An 18,851-nucleotide genomic window follows, 5' to 3' on the forward strand; every position below is an offset into this window, starting at 1 on the left:
GATAAAGGAAGTTCCCTGTTAATGTTAGCTCTTTGTTGCAGCTGGGTCCTTTCAGTCGTGACTCCGGATCCAGTCCTTCTGCCATTTCCTTCTCCCGCTCATTGGGTTATGAATTGTGTGACCTTTTGTCTAAGGCCTCTTTTGAGCCTCAGTTTGCTCGTCAGGTAACTGGATTAGCTCGTCTTTAAAATCCTTTCTACTTCTGATACTGTATCATTCTCTTAAAAAGCAAATATTTCCAGGCGGGGTAAGCCTGAAGTGACGCTTAATTAAATTCCTTCTCAACAAACAAGGATTCTTTTCAAGCAGAGAGAGGGGAAAAGGGCCAGAGGGACACCAGCAAGCGGGCCAAGGCAAACGTAGATACTGTAGCACAATACTACCCTGGACGAGCCCCAGCACTAAGCGATCGTGCAGCAGTGCTTCCTCACCGCTCAGCACCTAAGAGCTAGGACTTAATCAAGTGCTAATTAAGCGCTCCCACTCTCAAGCATTCTATTGATCCACACTTCCGTCCCTCAACAGGTAGCGCCAATTAAAAATCTTCACCGTTCTCTCCCGATAAACACAGGTTGGCTTGGCCGTCAATCAAAGACCTAGCCCTATAGAAGCAGGCCGCCAAGCAATTTTCTGTGATATCTTCCCGCCCCATCTTTCCATTGGTTCTTCTTTTCCGCCATTCCCCAAAGCGCCTAGGAGCTGGGCAACTACAGTCCCCTTGGCCCAACAGATTATTTGCGATTGGGCCGAAGGCCGATCAACTGGCCCCTTCCCCTCCTTTGGGCAATTTCCCGCCTCCCCGTCGCAATGGCGTCGGAGCCTCCTGGCTCGGAGCCGGGAGAGAGGGGCGGGGCCAGGGGCGGGGTTTACTTCACCTCCCACGGCGGGGAGGGCGGAGCTGTGGCTGCTGCTGTTTCTGTTAGTACCTCGGAGAGCGGCCGGCGCAGGGAAGGAGGGGAGGGAGGGACTGACTGACTGACCAGACCCCGAAGGAGTCGACGGAGGGGGGGTGTATAGTCGGGACCGCACCGGACGCTCCCTACCCCCCTCCCTTTTCGGATACCCCTTTCCCCTTCCCCCGGACTAGGCAGCGTCGTCTGAGGAAGGTGCTTGCCGGGCTTGATCCGAGGGGTCGCTCCCGCTCCCCTTGCCTTCTCGCCGCCTCCCACCCCCCAGCCCCTCGGGGCTCGCAGCACACCTGTCCGGGTGCGGAGGCGCGAGGCCCCTGTGCTCCCGGGAATGGGTGCGAGGCGGCGGCCCCTGGGGACCCTCGAGGACCCGTAGAGGCAGCGGGAGGTGGGGGGTGGGGGGCCGTGGCCGCTCCCGAGGGCCCCAGGGAGCAGCCGCCGCTGCCGGGGCAGTGAGCGCTCCGCACGGCCGGCCAGCGGCTGCTGGGGCAGAGACGGGGGAGTCAGCGGCACTGCCGGGGAGGGTGAGGGAGCCTTGCTGCTGCTGCTGCTGCTGCTGCTGCTGCTTCTGGGAGAGCTGCAGTTTGGAGGTTCTTTCTCTTAGAAGGGATGGGTAAAGAGATGAGAGGGTGGTAGACGGGGTGGGGGCGTGGAAACAATGCACCCCCTCTCCTCCGCCCCCAAATATCCCCCCTACATATATAATAATCTGTCCATAAGCCTTAAAAAAGCAACCCCGAATCCTTTCTAGAGAGGCAGCAAGGACTCCTCTGCTCTGTTGGACTCTGATTTGATTGTATAATCCCGATGATATAATGCTAATGACGATGATGACACTGCCTTTTATTTTTACCTTGCCTCTTTTAAAAGCGTAGCTACTGCTCCGGGGAAAGCATTGGGGTGGTCAGATGTGAAAGGGTTTGCTACTGCTGCTCGGGGAGTTTTACTTTGCTTCTGTTTTTGAGGCCATTTTCAAGATTGAAATTAGACAAAATGAAGGCTTTGTATTTTTCAACCAGTTATGGCTCATGCTGACCAAAAAAAAGGGGGGGGGGCACCAAACTGCTGTCTTGCTTAGGGGAAAGGAAGAGACTTTTTAGCCACATGTAATTGTGTTTTCATTTTATTCTCCCTTCCCCCTTCAAATTTTTGACAAGCAGTACCTAAAAATGAAGAAGTTTAATTTCCGCAAAGTTTTGGATGGTTTAACTGCCTCATCCCCTGGCAGTGGCAGCAGCAGTAGTGGTAACAGTGGCAGCGGGACTGGAGGTGGCTCCATCCAGCCTGGAGGGACTGCAGGGATTCTCAGAGAAGAAATACAGGAAACCTTAACTTCGGACTACTTCCAAATTTGCAAGGTAAGATTTTGCAGTTGGGTTCCACGTCTTTTTTTTTCTTTCTGTTCGGATTGTAAACAAAGCAGAAGTATTCATCAGGGAATAGGAGCCTTTGAGATGCCAGCATGAAGAGAGTCTGGTGCAGAGCGGCACAGTGAATTAATGAGGATGTTTGAGGAAATCTATTATCAGCTTCGACTAAAGTAACAGTGGTAGTTTGTGAATAAGGAAAATCAGCAAACACGAATAGCATTTTATAGATAACCTAGGAAAATATATTGGATACATATATATATACATATATATACACATATATATGTATATATATTTAAAAGAATATTTAAATTCTTAGGAATTTAGTTAGGAATATTTAAATAAAGGCAGTAAACTGAGGTAAAAAATAATCCTACTAATCCAATAGTCGCATTTATGTATGGAAGCTTGAGAGGTTGCTTGTTATTTTGATTTAATATCCTAAGTAAGTGATTACATCTGTTGAAATGCTGCCATTATTGATTTCATATTATCAGGATTGATACACTTAACTTACAGGTTCTAGTAGTTATTTAAATTTTTAATTTCTTTTTAAACGAATCATTTGCCTTCTAAAATAAGTGAGAATATGGCATCAAGTCAGTGTTCAGTACTTATAAGTATTATACAAGACAAAATGTTCTGGATTGGCAGGGAGACAGTTTAAATAACAATGTTTTGGATTTGAACTTATAAGGAGGTTTTATAGGTAGCAAAAATAATCAGGGGGGGGAGTCTACAGAGGAATTAGAGAATAAATGTTACTGCTATATTAAAATTTTCCTAAACAAATTTATAATATACTTTGTAGCAATCTTTGGGAAAAGGATAATTCAGGATTATTTTTTTTAAAACCTAATGTAGATGCATATAAATATTTAAATGAAAAGTCACTTTATAAAGATATGTAACACCTATAATAAGTAATGTTTTAAAGTAAACATACAGTTTCAATAATGAGATTTCAATTTTATGGTATTTTTAGGGAAAAAAGACCAACTTTTAAATAAAAACTATTAAATGTCAATATCACACAAGAGATTTTCAAAATTATTCATAGTAAATGAATGATATTATGAGCTTCAGGAACTACCCTACTCTCCAATTCCCCAAAGTAATATAACAATGAAATTAAATGTCCTACTTATTAAAACATCAAAATTTAACTTAAATTTATAATAACAAGTGCTTTCAGAATTAAGCAAAATTAAACAGGCTTAATTTTCTTTTCTCCCTATGGAATATGTATATTGTAATGTTTTTGTAGTTAATATGAAAGTATAGACAGGCTATCAGAACAGGGAAGGATTGTTGCCAACTATACTGAATGATGTATTAAGGAGTTCTTGAAGGCCAGGCTTGAATTTCTGAACAATTGACCAATGCTCATGATTTCTATTATCTGAAATACTAGTTTCTCACAGCAGCTTTCAAAGTTTGAATGGAAGAAGGAAGGAAATAGACTTAAGCTTCTTTAGTAATTATAGGAACCTGTTTGTATGGGAAGGATGGGTTATGCTAAAATGTATTCAGCCTGCTGGCATTTTAAAAGGTGGTAGAGAAAGCTTCAAATAAAAACTCAGAGAAAGGTGCTGCATTAAGAAGGCAAGAGGGAATGACAAAGTACTATGCTTGTCTGTTTGAACTTCTCAAAAGTATTGGCAATGGTTAAAAAAAAAAGGAAGACTAAGGCAATTCTTTTATATTAGTGATAGTTTCAAATAAAATGAAGATTGAAAATATTTGACAGCAGTTTATATATTAGTATCCCAGTTTGGTAGCATGAAGATAGCCCATAAAGTGTAGTACTGTCACATTAAAAATCAATTCTAGTGGAAGTATTATAATACAAGAAGATGTAAGCATCATCTATAGGTGATGCAAGAGGCTTAGTAGACAAAGAAAGTGCTATAGAATGTCCAGGTCAAGAACTTCCTTATTTAAATGATAAAAATGTGCTGAGAGAGCTAAAATAGCCTATCTGACCAAAAATATGACTAAGAATGGAAATATTAAACAGGATTTTAGATGTGATAGTAGAATCAGTACTTGAGGCAAATGATCTAAATTCCAGGCCTTACCTATTCTGTGAGTAAATCATTGTGTCATTTAATTTTTCTTAATTTCATTTAACTGGGCTTTAGTTTTTTTTCATCTGTAAAATATTAGAATAGATGATAATCTAACATTTGCATGGCCTTGTAAGGGTTCCAAAAAACTTGACTCACAACAACCAATTAATATAGGCACAATTAATAAGAAGAAACTGAGGCTCACAGAATTTAAGGGATCTACTTATAATCAGCCAGATAGTGTCTGGGATTTGAACCTCCATCTCGGATCTCCCAAGTCCAAGGCTCTTTCCACCACAACACTGTAAGGTCCCTTCCAGTGTTAATATTCTATGATTTGATCAGATTAGGCAAGCTTTAGAATGAGGCCAGCTATTAATAAGGCAGACTTTAGTTAACCTAATTCTTTACTTCCATCCTGCCTTATTTGGTAGAATAACAACTGAGAAGTTAAAAGGTTTTCCCCAAAGAGCAAATGATCGATCCCTACCACAGATAACTTTAGAGGTCACAAGAAGAGAAAATATGTTAGACCTATACCCAAGGAATGAAGAGGAACTAGAACAGGAAAGGTTTTTGATGAACCACAACATGATATTGATTACAACACAATTCAATTCAGTATTGTGATGGAAAAGGCAAACCAAAGAAATTCATCATGCAGTTATTCACTTTAATAGTAATACTTTAATTTGTATAGTGCTTTGTCATTTTCAAATGACAAAAAGAGCAAAATGCTCTTACCTATTTTATCTCATTAAATCCTCATAACAATCTTGTTAGGTAGGTACAACAGCTGTTATTATTCCCACTTAAAAATGAGAAAACTGAAAGCTCAGACTTGATTTGCCCAAGGTCATGTGCCTAGTGGCTGGGAAAGGAGTAAAATTTAATTTAAATCTCTGTTAACTATAATATACTATTTTCTAGAATTGGAGAATTAGAATATAATATTGATATTATTTAATAAAATTAGAAATAATTTTAAAAGTATAAGATCTTTCTGAAACCTGAAGCTTCTTTGACTAATATGTAAAGATTGTCAGATTTAAGAGAAATTCAAGGAAGACCACAGGGTATGACAGTTTAGGAGCAAACCACAAATTAATAAGGCCAAAACAATGTAAGCAATACTTGGGAAGGGGCTCTAAAAGTAATGATATGCAATCATTTTAAATAATATGGAAAAGATATGTAGTCATTTTAATAATATGTAAAAGAAAGAAGCTAGCTAAACTATCATGATATAACTTGCTGATTGTGGTATATAAAAGTTGTATGGAGAATTAAGAAGAGAAATTGTAGAAAGACTAAATTAACTCATTTATTTCAGACCTTAGATGTTAGGAAGATTATTTCCAAATTATTTTTTGAAAAAAAAAAGTTCAGAGATATCAGATCAATAGTGGTACACGTACAGGATGTTCTAGACATAATTGACAAACTGGACATAAATCATCAGAATCTGATGGCGTCCTCCCAAAAGTTTTGAATAAACTGATGGGGTGAAATTGTAGAACTGTTAGCCAAAATTCATAAGCTGTTGTTGTTACAAATAGTCATTATGCCAAGGGACTGGTGCAAAGCCAGCTTTATTCCCATCTATAACAAAGGCTCCATGGAGATCCAGCAAACTATAACAGACTGACATGTCTGATCTCTGCACCATAAGCAAGAATAGATTCTATAAGGATAAATACTTTACTTATTAGATTTTCTTGCAGAATTATATTAGCAGACAAGGGAGAATCAGTGACCATACATTATTTACTCTTTCAAAACATTTTTGCAATGTTCCATAGCAAAAGCTTTCTTTCCCTTTCAGAAAACTGAATTACTGCACAATGGGTAAGACCATGGGTTTGTCATAGATAGCCTTGTGTGCTGTTCCCTGTTGACCCATCTGGGTCTATGATCAAAAAGGCTGGCAAAATGTAAAACATTCTTAAGAAGGGCCTTGGAAACAAAACAGAAATAATTATTCCTTTTCTATTAGGAGAGAAGGTCTCCTTACTGAAGACTTTATTCTACGGAGCAATGAATTACTCTTTAAACCCTTGCATAAGGTACCAATTTGGAGTTAGGATTAGAAATTGTCAGAACTATCCAAATTAAAATAAATGTTTTGAACCAGATACCAAACAAGTCAGACAGGATGTTTGTTAGTTGTTAAATTTTTAGACTATTTGCCTAAGTATAAGAACATTGGTTCTTATTGGTAGTATTAGATCAGAAGAATAGTATTGGTAGATCAATGTTCTTAAATCAAGAAGGCCAGCCAGTCTTTAACATGGTTTATACAAAATAATGTTGTGTTTGTAGCTGGAAGAGGGCATGTAATTCTGATCAGTATATATTTTAAAAAGTTTTGTTTATTTATTTTATGCTTAAATACAAAATAGGAAAATTACAGAAAACCCCATTACCACGTACACAGCAGGACATAAGAGAGGATTCAAAATATAAACCAATAAATTTCCATTTCAAGAAAACCTACATGGTAAATACTACACATTCAAAGAAGTCTATCTTTTCTTTGTTTCCTTGTAGGTTTTTTGTTCTTTGCTGTGTACTTTTTACTTTATTCTTTTTTCTTTCTTCCTCCACCCCTTTTCCCAGTCTACAATTAAGCATGGATCTATATTTTTAAAATATGTATATATACACATACTTACACACACATATATATAAATATATATATATACATACACACATGCATAGATAGCTATAATCATGTACACACACACACATATATATATACATATACATATATATATACATTCATATGCATCTATGTAAGACCGTACATACTCATAGTGTCTTCTGTTTCTCTGAAGGTGGATATCTTCTTTCGTATGTTCAAGTATTTCCATATTTTTTTAACTCCATCAAATCATCATTTTCTACACCATAGCAATATTCCAAACTGACTAGTACACTTCAAGAAAGACGCTTGAGATGGAGTTTGTCAGGAGAAGGGCAGCTAATATGATCAAAGAAATAAAATTCTCTATAAAAAAGCTCTAAAGCACAGAATATGTAAGTCTGAAATGGCTAGGGATGAGAGAGGAATTTAATTACATATAAAATCAATATCACTTAAAATAGTGGGTAGAAATTTTTATGAACTTTATTATTTCAAGACTAGTATGGGCTAAAAAAAAATAAAGTCAAAGTAGGGATCAAATGGAAGCAATGACATTGCATTTAGAATCAGAAAACCAGGGCTTTACTCTAAACTGCTTTTTGTGTGGATTTGAATAAACCATTTCAGTATCAGTTTTCTTATCTGTAAAATAAGGGAGTTGGACTAGGTGATCTCTAGGTTAATTTCCATCTTTAAATTCTATGATCATAGATAAATTCATAGATTATTATTCCATTCTGAGGTATTAAGAAAATCTAGGGAAGTTTTAGATTGTGATCTTATAAATAGGGATTGTATTTAACCTCTCTTTGTATCACCAGTACTTAGCATAGTGCCTGGCACAAAAAGGTGTTAAATATTTTCGACTGATTGACATTGTTAGACTTCTGTGGTTGACAATGGACAGCAATTATGTTCTACTGCAAAAGGTCTTTGGGTGCCACTGTTATGCAGATTTCTTGGTTTCATGTGTAATTGTTCTTTTACAGTATGGGATTTCTTGGGTTCTTAGATTCTTAATTATATAACATTATCTGTCATTTTTATTACCCTCAAAATGAGGCTGACTTGATCCTAATAAAATTTCAAATTCTGTCTGAATATAAACTATTTTCATTAGTGGTAAAGTCAAATGTTCATTTCTTGATTCTGTGGTTTCATATCTAAAGACCTCCTGTTGTCTCAGTTTGAAGATGTGACTATCTGAAATTGCTGAATTAGTTCTGCAATTTTATTTTCATATGGATTGATAGCACTGATTATGGTCTTGTAAAATTGTCCAGTTATTAATATATTAGTAATAACTAAGGAACTCTATTCTTTAAAGGTTTCAAATAGCAGCACTGTTGTAAGCTTTAAAAGGAATACTTTGGATTTTTTCCAGAGAAAAAGAAAATGACACTGAAATATCAAAATCAAGTAGCTATTTGCAAAAATACTTTGGTAGTGGAAACTATATCTTCTTAATTCTTTAATATTCAAGAAACTAAACCTAAAATATAGGTAATTTTCATTACTGGCATTTTTTCATTATATTTTAAATAAAATGCTGAATTTATATCTATACAGGTGGAGCTAATGCACATTTGTATTGCTTTCTGCTAAATCAGCTGATACATTTTAGGAAACCAAAAATAGGAACTATCCTTAAAGAATTTACAGAAAACCAAAGAACATAAAATGCTCTTAAGTTTCAGTCAGTTAACTCATTGAGGGTTATTTATAGATTTTTGGTACAACTGAGTAATTTGTTGAGATCTGAAGAATAGAGCAGCAAGATTTTTTTTACAAGTTTTTCTTTCAAAAGATATTATACTTATTAACTTAAAAATATGATATTTTCCAAGTCATAATTTAGATGTAAATTATTCTCACCCAACTCAGGTGAGTGAACGCAAAATATATTTTTTGTTGTTGATATTGTTTTCAGCAAAATTGCAAGTGACAGAGATTTACTTGTTAAGACTAGAGAAAAATGATTATTTTTTTTACACAGGCATACCAGTTTGTATTTTAAAAAATACTAGATTGTCTAAGAGATGGAAAATGATTTTGGGCTATAAAGAAACAGAGTAATGTGTTTAAAGCTACTAGAGACCTCTGAGATATTCTAATTCAACACCCTCATTTTATAGATTAGACTTTGAGCTCAGGGATATTAAATGACTTGCCTATGTTAAGTGAAAGTATTTAATGTTAATTAAATGTTAACTGATTTTATGGTACGTTTAAGAAAGACAACTTTTAATTTGCTTTTGATAAGCCCTTTTTTGTGCTGTTAATTGATTATGTTGTAGAAATCTGACAAGTAATATGAAAATCTAATACTGAGACATGGCATCTTATATAGTTTGCTTGATCATTTCTGTTAATTTTTAAATCTCTACAATGTTCTTGTAAAAGGAAAAATATTTGGGATAGTCAGGATCTTCTGGATATTTTAACTATAGAACAGAAAATGTAAATTTTTGATGGGGTTCAAAAAACTATGACATTTTATTATATTACATAGAATATAAAGATTAAACCTTTTTATTTCTTTATCGAGAACTCCCAGATGAAGAAAGTCTCTCTGTCAATGCATGTTGATATCTTCTGATCTCAGGGAATTGCCTAGACCATTGAGAGGTTAAGTGACACACTCTTGGTCACACAGCCAGTATATGTCAAAGGCAAGACTTGAAGTCAGTTTTCCTAACTTTTGGGCTTGTTCTTTATCCATTGTGCAGCTCTCTCTCTCATACTAATTTTTTTTCCTTTTAAGTCCTTTAATAGTTTGTAAGGAAATTCATCTGTTTCTAGGAATAGTTGTTTTTAGGAATGTTGCATTTAGAAAGATTTTAAATATAAATAACATTGTATGCCTTTTAAAAAAGAATTTTTTCTTTTCTTTCCATTCTTTCCAATTTATCCATTATTTTCATATTTTCTAGACTTTTCTTCTTTGATTAGTGCCTTTAAAGTTACTCAATCTTTAGTCTATATTCCTTATTAAAATAAAGCTTCTAGGGAATTCCCTCATCTAAATATATTCAATGTTATTTTTACCTTCTGAATCTTAACCCCTGACCCACTTATCCCTTTTTCCTTTTTCTTTTGTGCTTTGTCTTAGCAATATCAATTTCTGTAGGTGATAGAAAGGTGATTGTCCCATTATAGGAGTTTTCCTATGTCTTTGATATTAATCATTGCTCTCCTCATGGTCATTTTCTTACCATTTGCTATAATACCCCTTACTCTATCCTCACCCCTCTCTCTGCTCTTCAGTTCTTGTGGTTGTTAGTTCCCTCCAGAATTCTGATTATCCTTTTCAAGGCATCTTGAGTGGTCCTCTAAGGACTAAGTCATTACAGATTATACTCATTATAATGTCTTTATTTCTAATCTCTTTCTTCACAAGAGTCTTCTTCAGTGGGACACCCTTTCTCCACTAAAACAAGATTTCTCCCTTTCTTTCCTGTTGTTTCAGACTCTCCTTTTTTCTTTACACTCATTTTCTTGTAAAAAAACTCTTCTTCCTGTCAGATTACAGAAGTTGTTTTTCTTTTTCTCTTAATCCTTTACTTGATATGGATATGTTACATATTGCCTTCTATCTTCTTTCCCTGCTCTCTCCTTTTATGAACTCTCTCATTATATTATTCAGTTGTACAAAAATATTGATTCACCTATAGTCAGGATGGTATAAAGTTTTCTCCATGCTCTTTCAAGTTTGTTTCTTTAGCATTTTCCATTTTCTCCTGCAAATAGAAATTATAATAGAACAGTTATTTAATAGTTTGGTTTGTCTGTTGTTATTTTGTTGTTGTTTTTATAGTCCTTGATTGCTAGATTTGTTTTTATAATATTTCTGTTGTGTAGAGAGTTTGAAAGGTAAATCGTTTGTTCTGATCTCATTGTTGCTATTCTTTTTTCTGGGAATGGTTCAAAATGCATATTTTAATCAAACATCCAATTGGTTTATTGATGGTTTCAACACAAGTTTTTTTTTCTTTTTTTCCTATTTCTTTTTTTGTTTTGTTTTTATTAAAGCATTTAATTTTCAAAGCATATGCATGGATTTTAAAAATTTTAATAGTTTTTATTTACCAGATATATGCATGGGTAATTTTACAACATTGACAATTGCCAAAGCTTTTGTTCTAATTTTTCCCCTTCTTACCACCCCCCATGGCAGGTTGACCAATACGTGTACAATATGTTAAAGTATGAATTAAATACAATATATGTATACATGTCCAAACAGTTGTTTTGCTGTACAAAAAGAATCAGACTTTGAAATAGTATACAATTAGCCTGTGAAGGAAATCCAAAATGCAGGCGGACAAAATTAGAGGGATTGGGAATTCTATGTAGTGGTTCATACTCATCTCCCAGAGTTCTTTTGCTGGGTGTAGCTGGTTCATTTCATTACTGCTCTATTGGAACTAATTTGGTTCATCTCATTGTTGAAAATGGCCATATCCATCAGAATTGATCATCATATAGTATTGTTGTTGAAGTATACAACGATCTCCTGGTTGCATGGATTATTTTTTCAACAATGACCCTTCCAAAAACCTTGTATTTCAAATTTTCCCCTTCCCCCTTCACCCCCTCCCCTAGATGGAAAGTAATCAAATATATGTTAAATATGTTAAAATCTATGTTAAATCCAATATAGGCATCTTGTTGCACAAGAAAAATCAGAACAAAAAGGGAAAAATTGAGAAAGAAAACAAAATGCAAGCAAACAACAAAAAGAGTGAAAATGCTATGTTGTGATGCACACCCAGTTCCCACAGTCCTCTCTCTGTTTGTGGTTGGCTGTCTACATCACAAGATCATTGGAACAGGCCTCCATCTTCTCATTGTTGGAAAGAGTCACATCCATCAGAATTGATCATCATATAATATTCTTGTTGTGAGCTTAAGTTTGCAGAATATGACACCTGGGTTCTATCTTGAGCTCCTTTGCTCTTCACAACAGGTTATTCCATTTTTCCCTATAGTTTCTTAAGGAGGCAGAATAGTTTGTGTTATTCAATGTCCTTTCCTTTATATTTGAAGGTCTTTTGCTTGGTTGCTTGAAGAATTTTTTATTTATCATTGGAATTGTTAAATTTCATATAAGACTATATGTCTTAGAGTTTGTAGAATAGGCTTGTAGAAGGCAAGTAGGTGATAAAATGGTTAGAGCATAGAGACTAGAATCAGGAAGACTTGAATTCAAATTCAGCCTTCTACACTTACTAGCTGTGTGACCTTGGAGAAGTCACAACTTCTGTTTACTTCAAATTTATAAATTGTTAAATGAGAATTAAAAACACCACCTACATTGAAGAGTTATTGTGAAGATCAAGTGAGATATTTGTGAAGAATTTAGCATAGTACCTGATACATAATAGTTACTATATAAACACTTATTCCCTTTTCTTCCCCTCCAAGGCAGCCCATAGATTCTTTTAATTGATACTTTGTTTAAAAGATGAGTTAGTTTTTTTATGCTTTTCTTGCATTATGGCATTTATTTTGGAAGTATTATTTGGAGATATCTATAATCATTAAATTATTTCTATTCATCCTATCTTTGAGATAAATATGGGAAAATGTTGCTTGTATGAATATCATCTTTTTGGGGGAGAAAGAATTTGGGGTTAAGTGACTTGCCCAGGGTCATATAGCTAGTAAGTTTTAAGTGTTTGAGGCCAAATTTAAAGTCAGGTCCTTTTGACTCCAAGGCAGGTGCTCTAACTATTGTGCCACCTGGCTGTCTCTAATCATCTCTTTCCTTTTAACATTATTGCTTTATGCTTCTCTTCTTCAAGATTATCCTTCATTACTATGTATTTCTCTTTTCTTTCTTTGGTGATACACGCCTTTCTGGATTCAAATTTTTCTATATAATTAATTAATTCTGCTGTACAGAACATAAATTCTGCTTTCATTATTTCTATTTTAAGTCATTCAGGAATGTCATGCTATGGTTCTATTTTCCAAGGAATCCAGAGGATTCTCTGCCTCATCAGGTATTGATACAATTTCCTTTGTGTACAATAATCACAATACAGTGTGTTTATGTTCAAGGTTTTTAACTGAGTTTTCTTCCTCTTGAGAGCTCTGGTAATTTTTTTTTTCTCTATATTCCCCAATTACTTATTTTCTGACTTCTCCTTTGATGACAGTTTTTTTGGGGGGACTGGACTTCAAAGGCATCTTGGCCTTCTTTCCTACTGGGCAATTCACATTTCCATCTCAGTCTTTTCCCTAGCTGACTTCAGTAAGACTAGACTTGGCCCCAGCTGGATTTTAGGCTCTTTTCTTTGGACCTAGTTTAATCACACCAAGTGACATCCTGCATCAATTCTCTCTCTTCCTCAGTTCTGTGGTCAAGCGCTGTGTATAGCAGAGTGATCCCACAATGCTATTTCCCAGAGCAAGCTTCTGACTTTTGGTTTTCTGAAACACTAGGAAGAGTGGGGAAAGGATAGAGTTGAATTGTGATGCTAACCGATGGATTGAGTGTGCAATCTTGTTTCAAGAAAAGATGAGAGGCAGTTAATGAGATTATATTGAGCTTGTCCTATTTTGGAAAGGTTTTAAAAGTCATAAGGTTTGGATTAAATGTGTAGACTTCCAGAATATTGACCATTTGATGTTGTATGATTTTAAAGCTGTAAACTGCCACATAAATGTTGCCTAATATAAAATTATACTACTTAATTTATCTTAGGAGAATTTGTCATTAATGATCTCAACTAAGTCTGGATGAAATATTGTCTTTTATTTTATAGTTAAGTATCCATGAGTGTTTCGATGGATGTAGGACTTAGGTCCTACATTTGCAATCATATCTTCAACAGAGATTGATATATCTGTATATCTATGTACTGTATATCTATACAGTAAATATTTATGAGTATTCCAGTAAATATTTATCACATGAATAAATAAAGACAATTTAGAATTCTTTGTGGTTGCTTAAAGAATTGTATATTTTGACTAGAGGAATAATTTGGGCTGTAAAGAACAGTTATCTATTCTAATAAAAGCTATGTACAGAGCTCTGATAGTTGGGTTTAGTGGTTAAAGAATGGTGGCTACAGAATAGAAAGAGTATAATTTTTTATTTTATTTCTTCTATTTTTCTACTTTGTTCAGAGAAAAACTACTAACCAGGGCCATGTGACAGATTGTTTATAGGCAGGGTGCCAGCCAATTAGATTGTTGAATGGTTGATAAAATTTGGTCATTTGAAAACCATCCCAAAGCAGACAAGATCTGATTATTTTGACTGTCTTCAGTGAACAAATCAGATTGGCTTTTAGGTGGTCTGATTGATTATTTGAATCATTACGATCGTATTAGGAAAATAAAATGTAAAACTGAGGAAAATTCAAGGTCTCTGGATATAGATTCACACTGTATATATGTATATATATAAAACATTTTTATGAGGGATGTTACATACTTGGTTTTATTATTTCTGGTTAATCAAAAGTGAAAATAGGCCTAACATATTTAACTCATGACCAACTTTTGATTATTCTCACTAGTGAAATGAAACATTAATATAGATAATACTAGGTGATTTATTATCTCTCCACTACCTGCCTCACCATTATAGCAACCTCTGCATTTTTGACAAAGAACTCAACAGAAGAGATAAGAGCCGAATAGAAGTTTCTGGGAGGAATTAAAGGGGTAGAAGTGAATTCAGATACTTTTTTCTACCTATATTAATGCTAATCCTCTATTCTCTTTTTATTTCCTTATCTTAGACCAGTCAACAATAATATTGTTGGCAAAGTAAATGTCAATTATAGAAGAAGACAAAAGAGAATTGATTAATTTGTATGCTACTTTGCTTCCCTTTCTCCCAAATTGTAAATGTTCAAACCAGAATTATTCTCTTCAGAAGACACATACCATTCTGACTTGTTCATTTCAGTGCTGGTAAAAATATTGTCAGCATGCCTGTCAGCCTCCACAAGTGAATGCTTGCTGTGTGTAAAGTGTACTGTACTAGATTTATCTTCTGATATAGCCATGTTGTTGATGTAATCAACAGGATCTTTCATAAATACAAGCTTCTGGAGAATATAACTATTTATAGGAAAATCTCTTTTCCATTTGAACTCTATAAATGTTCCACAACTATGATGAATACAGTTTTATATGTTATTTAAGATATACAATCAGAAGCTCTTGAACAAAATTATTGCAATGACATTTCTCAAGAAATATTGTATTATCTCAACATGTCTATGTGTATCTCAACATGTGAAACACTTTGTTAGAGGAGAATCTTTATAGGACAATAATCTGTTCTACTGTAACAAATAATTTCTTATAATCCAGAAACAGAGTACAGACTTGTATTCTCTATACTTCAGTTTTGTGAGGACATTTGGCATGAATTTTAAAACAGGCCATGCTAAGCTACCTATTCATTTTTAAAATTTTCATCAAGGATACATGTATTTCTCTTAAAGATATACAAGTGAGGAATTAGGCATATGGGTTGATAATTACTAATGTCCTTATGATCATTTTTTGTTAATGATATTTTTTAGTTTTTTCTAGCTAATCTGAATCTTCTCCTTTCAGAGATCTTGTAAATCAGTTTTCTAGTGTTTTGAAATTGATTTTTGATTTAATCTCTTTAATGACATAGAGTCCAAATGCAGTGTTTTCTTTGTAATCAGTGATGACAAGGAATCATTATAGAAACACTAGGAAATGCCATTTTTCTTCTATTTGTAGTCTTCTACCCAGTTCAATCTATAAACATTCTGTGGACAATCCAGCATTATTGGTTCTTGGACCAACATTTCTGTTAACTTCTTTTTCCTTAGACTGCGCTTTATTCTTTTGTGAAATAGTACCCACTTATGATCTTTTACCATTCTTTTCTTTAACATATTAAAAATGAGTTTATATTAAATTAAATTGTATTACCTTTGACTACTATATCTAGTTGCCTTCCAAGGATATAAAATCTTTGGAGACCAATATAGTTTTTCAGGCTCTTTTGACATTCTTGTCATGGTTAAACTATATAGTTATATTACAACTCATTGAATCTTCCTTAATCTGATCCACATTTATAATTCTTATTAGCTTGTTTGCATAGGTCAGCTAGGAAGCAGGTTCTTTTATCCTTCAAATTTGATAATTTTATCGTTTCTCTGACTAGTTGGTAATTTGATTTTACTCAGACAGCTGAGTAAGAAATTAAATTCAACAAATATCTATTTAAGCTCCTACCTTGTGCAAAACATTGGGAATGAAAAGACAAAAGTAATAATATTCTCTGTCCTCAAGGATCTTATGTTATGCTGGAAGGTATAATATATAGAGAGAGATAAGTATGTACATAGTGATTTCAGGAATGATAAAGTACAAAGAACTGAGACAATTGGGGAAGACTTCAAGTAGAAGATGATACTTGTGCCTGAGAAGCAAGGATTTTTAGAAATAAGTATGAAAAGATAGTGCATTCTGGGTATTGGAGAGAGCCCTGTGCAAAGGTACTGGCATGGCCAATATTATGTTTGAGTCAAGTAGTTAGTCAGTTTAGTGGAAATGCAAAGTATGTGAAGGGGAGTAACAGGAAGTAATTTGGAAAGATAGGTGGGAACAAACATATGGTAGTTTTTAAATGCTAGGTTGAAAAGTTTATACTTTATGCTAGTGGCATTACATAGAAAAATATTGAAAATTTTGACTAGGATAGTGATATGGTAAGACTTGCATCTTAGGAATATTAATTTAGCAACTACAGGAAAAATATAGAGGGGAGGACTGGAAATAAAACTCAATTAAGAAGCTGTTGCAATAGTTAAGGTAAAAAAAAAAAGTTCAGGTGGTGGTTGTATGGCAATATGGAGATAGTTACAAATAATGTTATGGAGATAAATCAACAAGACTGCAAATTATGAGAGAAAAGTAAGAATCAAGTGTGATGCTAGAAAACTAAAAGAATGATGATGCCTTTGCTAGGAATCAGGAAGTTTGAAAGAGAAATGGCTCTTAGGAAAATATAACTTCTATCATAGAACTTTTGAGTTTGAGATGCTGATGGGATGCTCTGATGGAGATATCTAAGTTAACTGGCAATTTAAAAAATTGATCATGCATCTTAATGGACAAGGAGTGACTGCTGTAGATGACTCACTTGACACCACTGGGGTCACAGAAATATAAATATATATACATATATGATTTACATATCCAGACAAAGTAAATATATAGTAGTTTGAAATAGGAAAGAACACTAAAAATTAAAGGGAGAAGTAGATCAAGGAGCAGGAAAGATTTTATTCTTATAGGGTATATTACCTAACAGGAATCTGGAAAGAAGCAAAGGAGTCTAGGAAGTAAAGAAGGAATACATACATTCCAGGTATTGGTGTCAGCTTATAGGGCAAAGAAGATGGAATTTGTATTTCAAAGAACAAAAACTAGTAGGTTAATTCCAGTAGGTCTGGAACATAGAGTCTGTGAAGGTGAGTAATGTGAAATAGAATGGGAAAGGCAAGGGGAACCAGACTAAGGAGTATCTTAAATGTCTGTCTTGGGATTTGTATTTTTATCAAAGAAGGGCTAAAGTTTCGAAGTAGGGAAGTAAGTGGAAGCTGGATTGGAGGGGAGGGCCAGGTATAGAGTTTGGAAATGTGGAGGCCAATTAGGAGGTATTTGCAGGTAAGTAGTGTCTGCAGGCAAGAGGTAATGAAGGCATGGGCAAGAGTTGTAATTGTGTGAGTGGAGAGAAATGGAAGGATGCTAGAGATGTTGTAAAGGTAGAATCACTAATTTTTGGCATCTAATTGTATATGGAAAATGAAGGAGAAAAGAGTCAAGGTGAAATTTCTAAAAAAAAAATCCAGTTAATTACTAAAATGTAATTTCTTTCTATTTTCTACTATGTTTATCAAAGTGCCTTGCACTAAATAGGCGCCTTATAAATGCTCACATAATTAAATGGAAATAAAAAAGTTAATAATTGGAATTGTTTTATGCATAGAAAATGAGTTCTGTTTTAGACACACTGAGTTTGAGGTACTAATGAAATATGTAGGTAGTACGTCCAACATTCATCTGGCATATGAAGCTAATGATTATAAAAAAAAAACATTAGGCTGAAATTAAATATAACAATTCAGGAGTTGGTGATAATAACTAAGTGGATATGATTTTGTCAGTTGAATATTACTTCCATTGGTACAGATTGCAGTTCCTCCATGCCTTCTATGTGATTCTCATCCATGTTCACTCATAGGTCTTCCATGGAATATCCATCCAATATTTTAGTATGTTTTTTCTAGTAGATTTTATATTTCAAGGATACCAATGTAACATTTGAACTGTATATTATACTTTTCTTGCACATGATCAACCCATATTACCCTTTCCTATTATACATGTTCTCAATAGTAGCCCTTATGTATTTTTTGAGGGTAAGTCATTATTAGAAAAATGATACTTCATGCATTTTTCTTCATTGCACCAAAGGAGTTATCTATATTGAGATGATAATTGAACTTGTAGAAGCAAATGAAATCACCAAGAGGGAGAATATATACAAAATATATATACAAAAAAGTGAAGGGGACCTAGATCAGAATTCTGGGGACAACCACATTGAGAGAGGAGGAGATCATAATCTAGCAAAAGTGCCTAAAGAGGAGCAATCTGACAAGTTGGAGAAGAACCAGCAGGGAGCAGTGTTACAGAAGCTAAGGGAAGAGAGAAGGGTAGTCAGCAATGTCAAAAGCTGCAAAAAATTCAAGAAAAATGATTACTGAAAAAGGTCCTTAGGTTTAACACTTTAACACTTCAGAGATGGTTGAAAACCTTGTAGAAAACAGTT

The 18,851-nt window shown here is 34.7% G+C and overlaps 1 protein-coding gene across 1 annotated transcript in view; it reads left to right on the plus strand.

Annotated features, from left to right (window-relative positions):
• The first annotated feature begins 706 nt into the window (after nt 1–706).
• The window catches only part of STXBP5L (syntaxin binding protein 5L), a 420,610-nt gene continuing 402,465 nt past the window's right edge, over nt 707–18,851 (plus strand). Inside the window, 2 exon segments of the mRNA XM_074301345.1 lie at nt 707–918; nt 2,069–2,266. Coding sequence (XP_074157446.1) covers nt 808–918; nt 2,069–2,266 — 309 coding nt within the window. The 5' untranslated portion in view covers nt 707–807.

The sequence above is a fragment of the Sminthopsis crassicaudata genome, chromosome 3 (assembly GCF_048593235.1).
Source record: "Sminthopsis crassicaudata isolate SCR6 chromosome 3, ASM4859323v1, whole genome shotgun sequence".
NCBI lineage: Eukaryota > Metazoa > Chordata > Mammalia > Dasyuromorphia > Dasyuridae > Sminthopsis > Sminthopsis crassicaudata.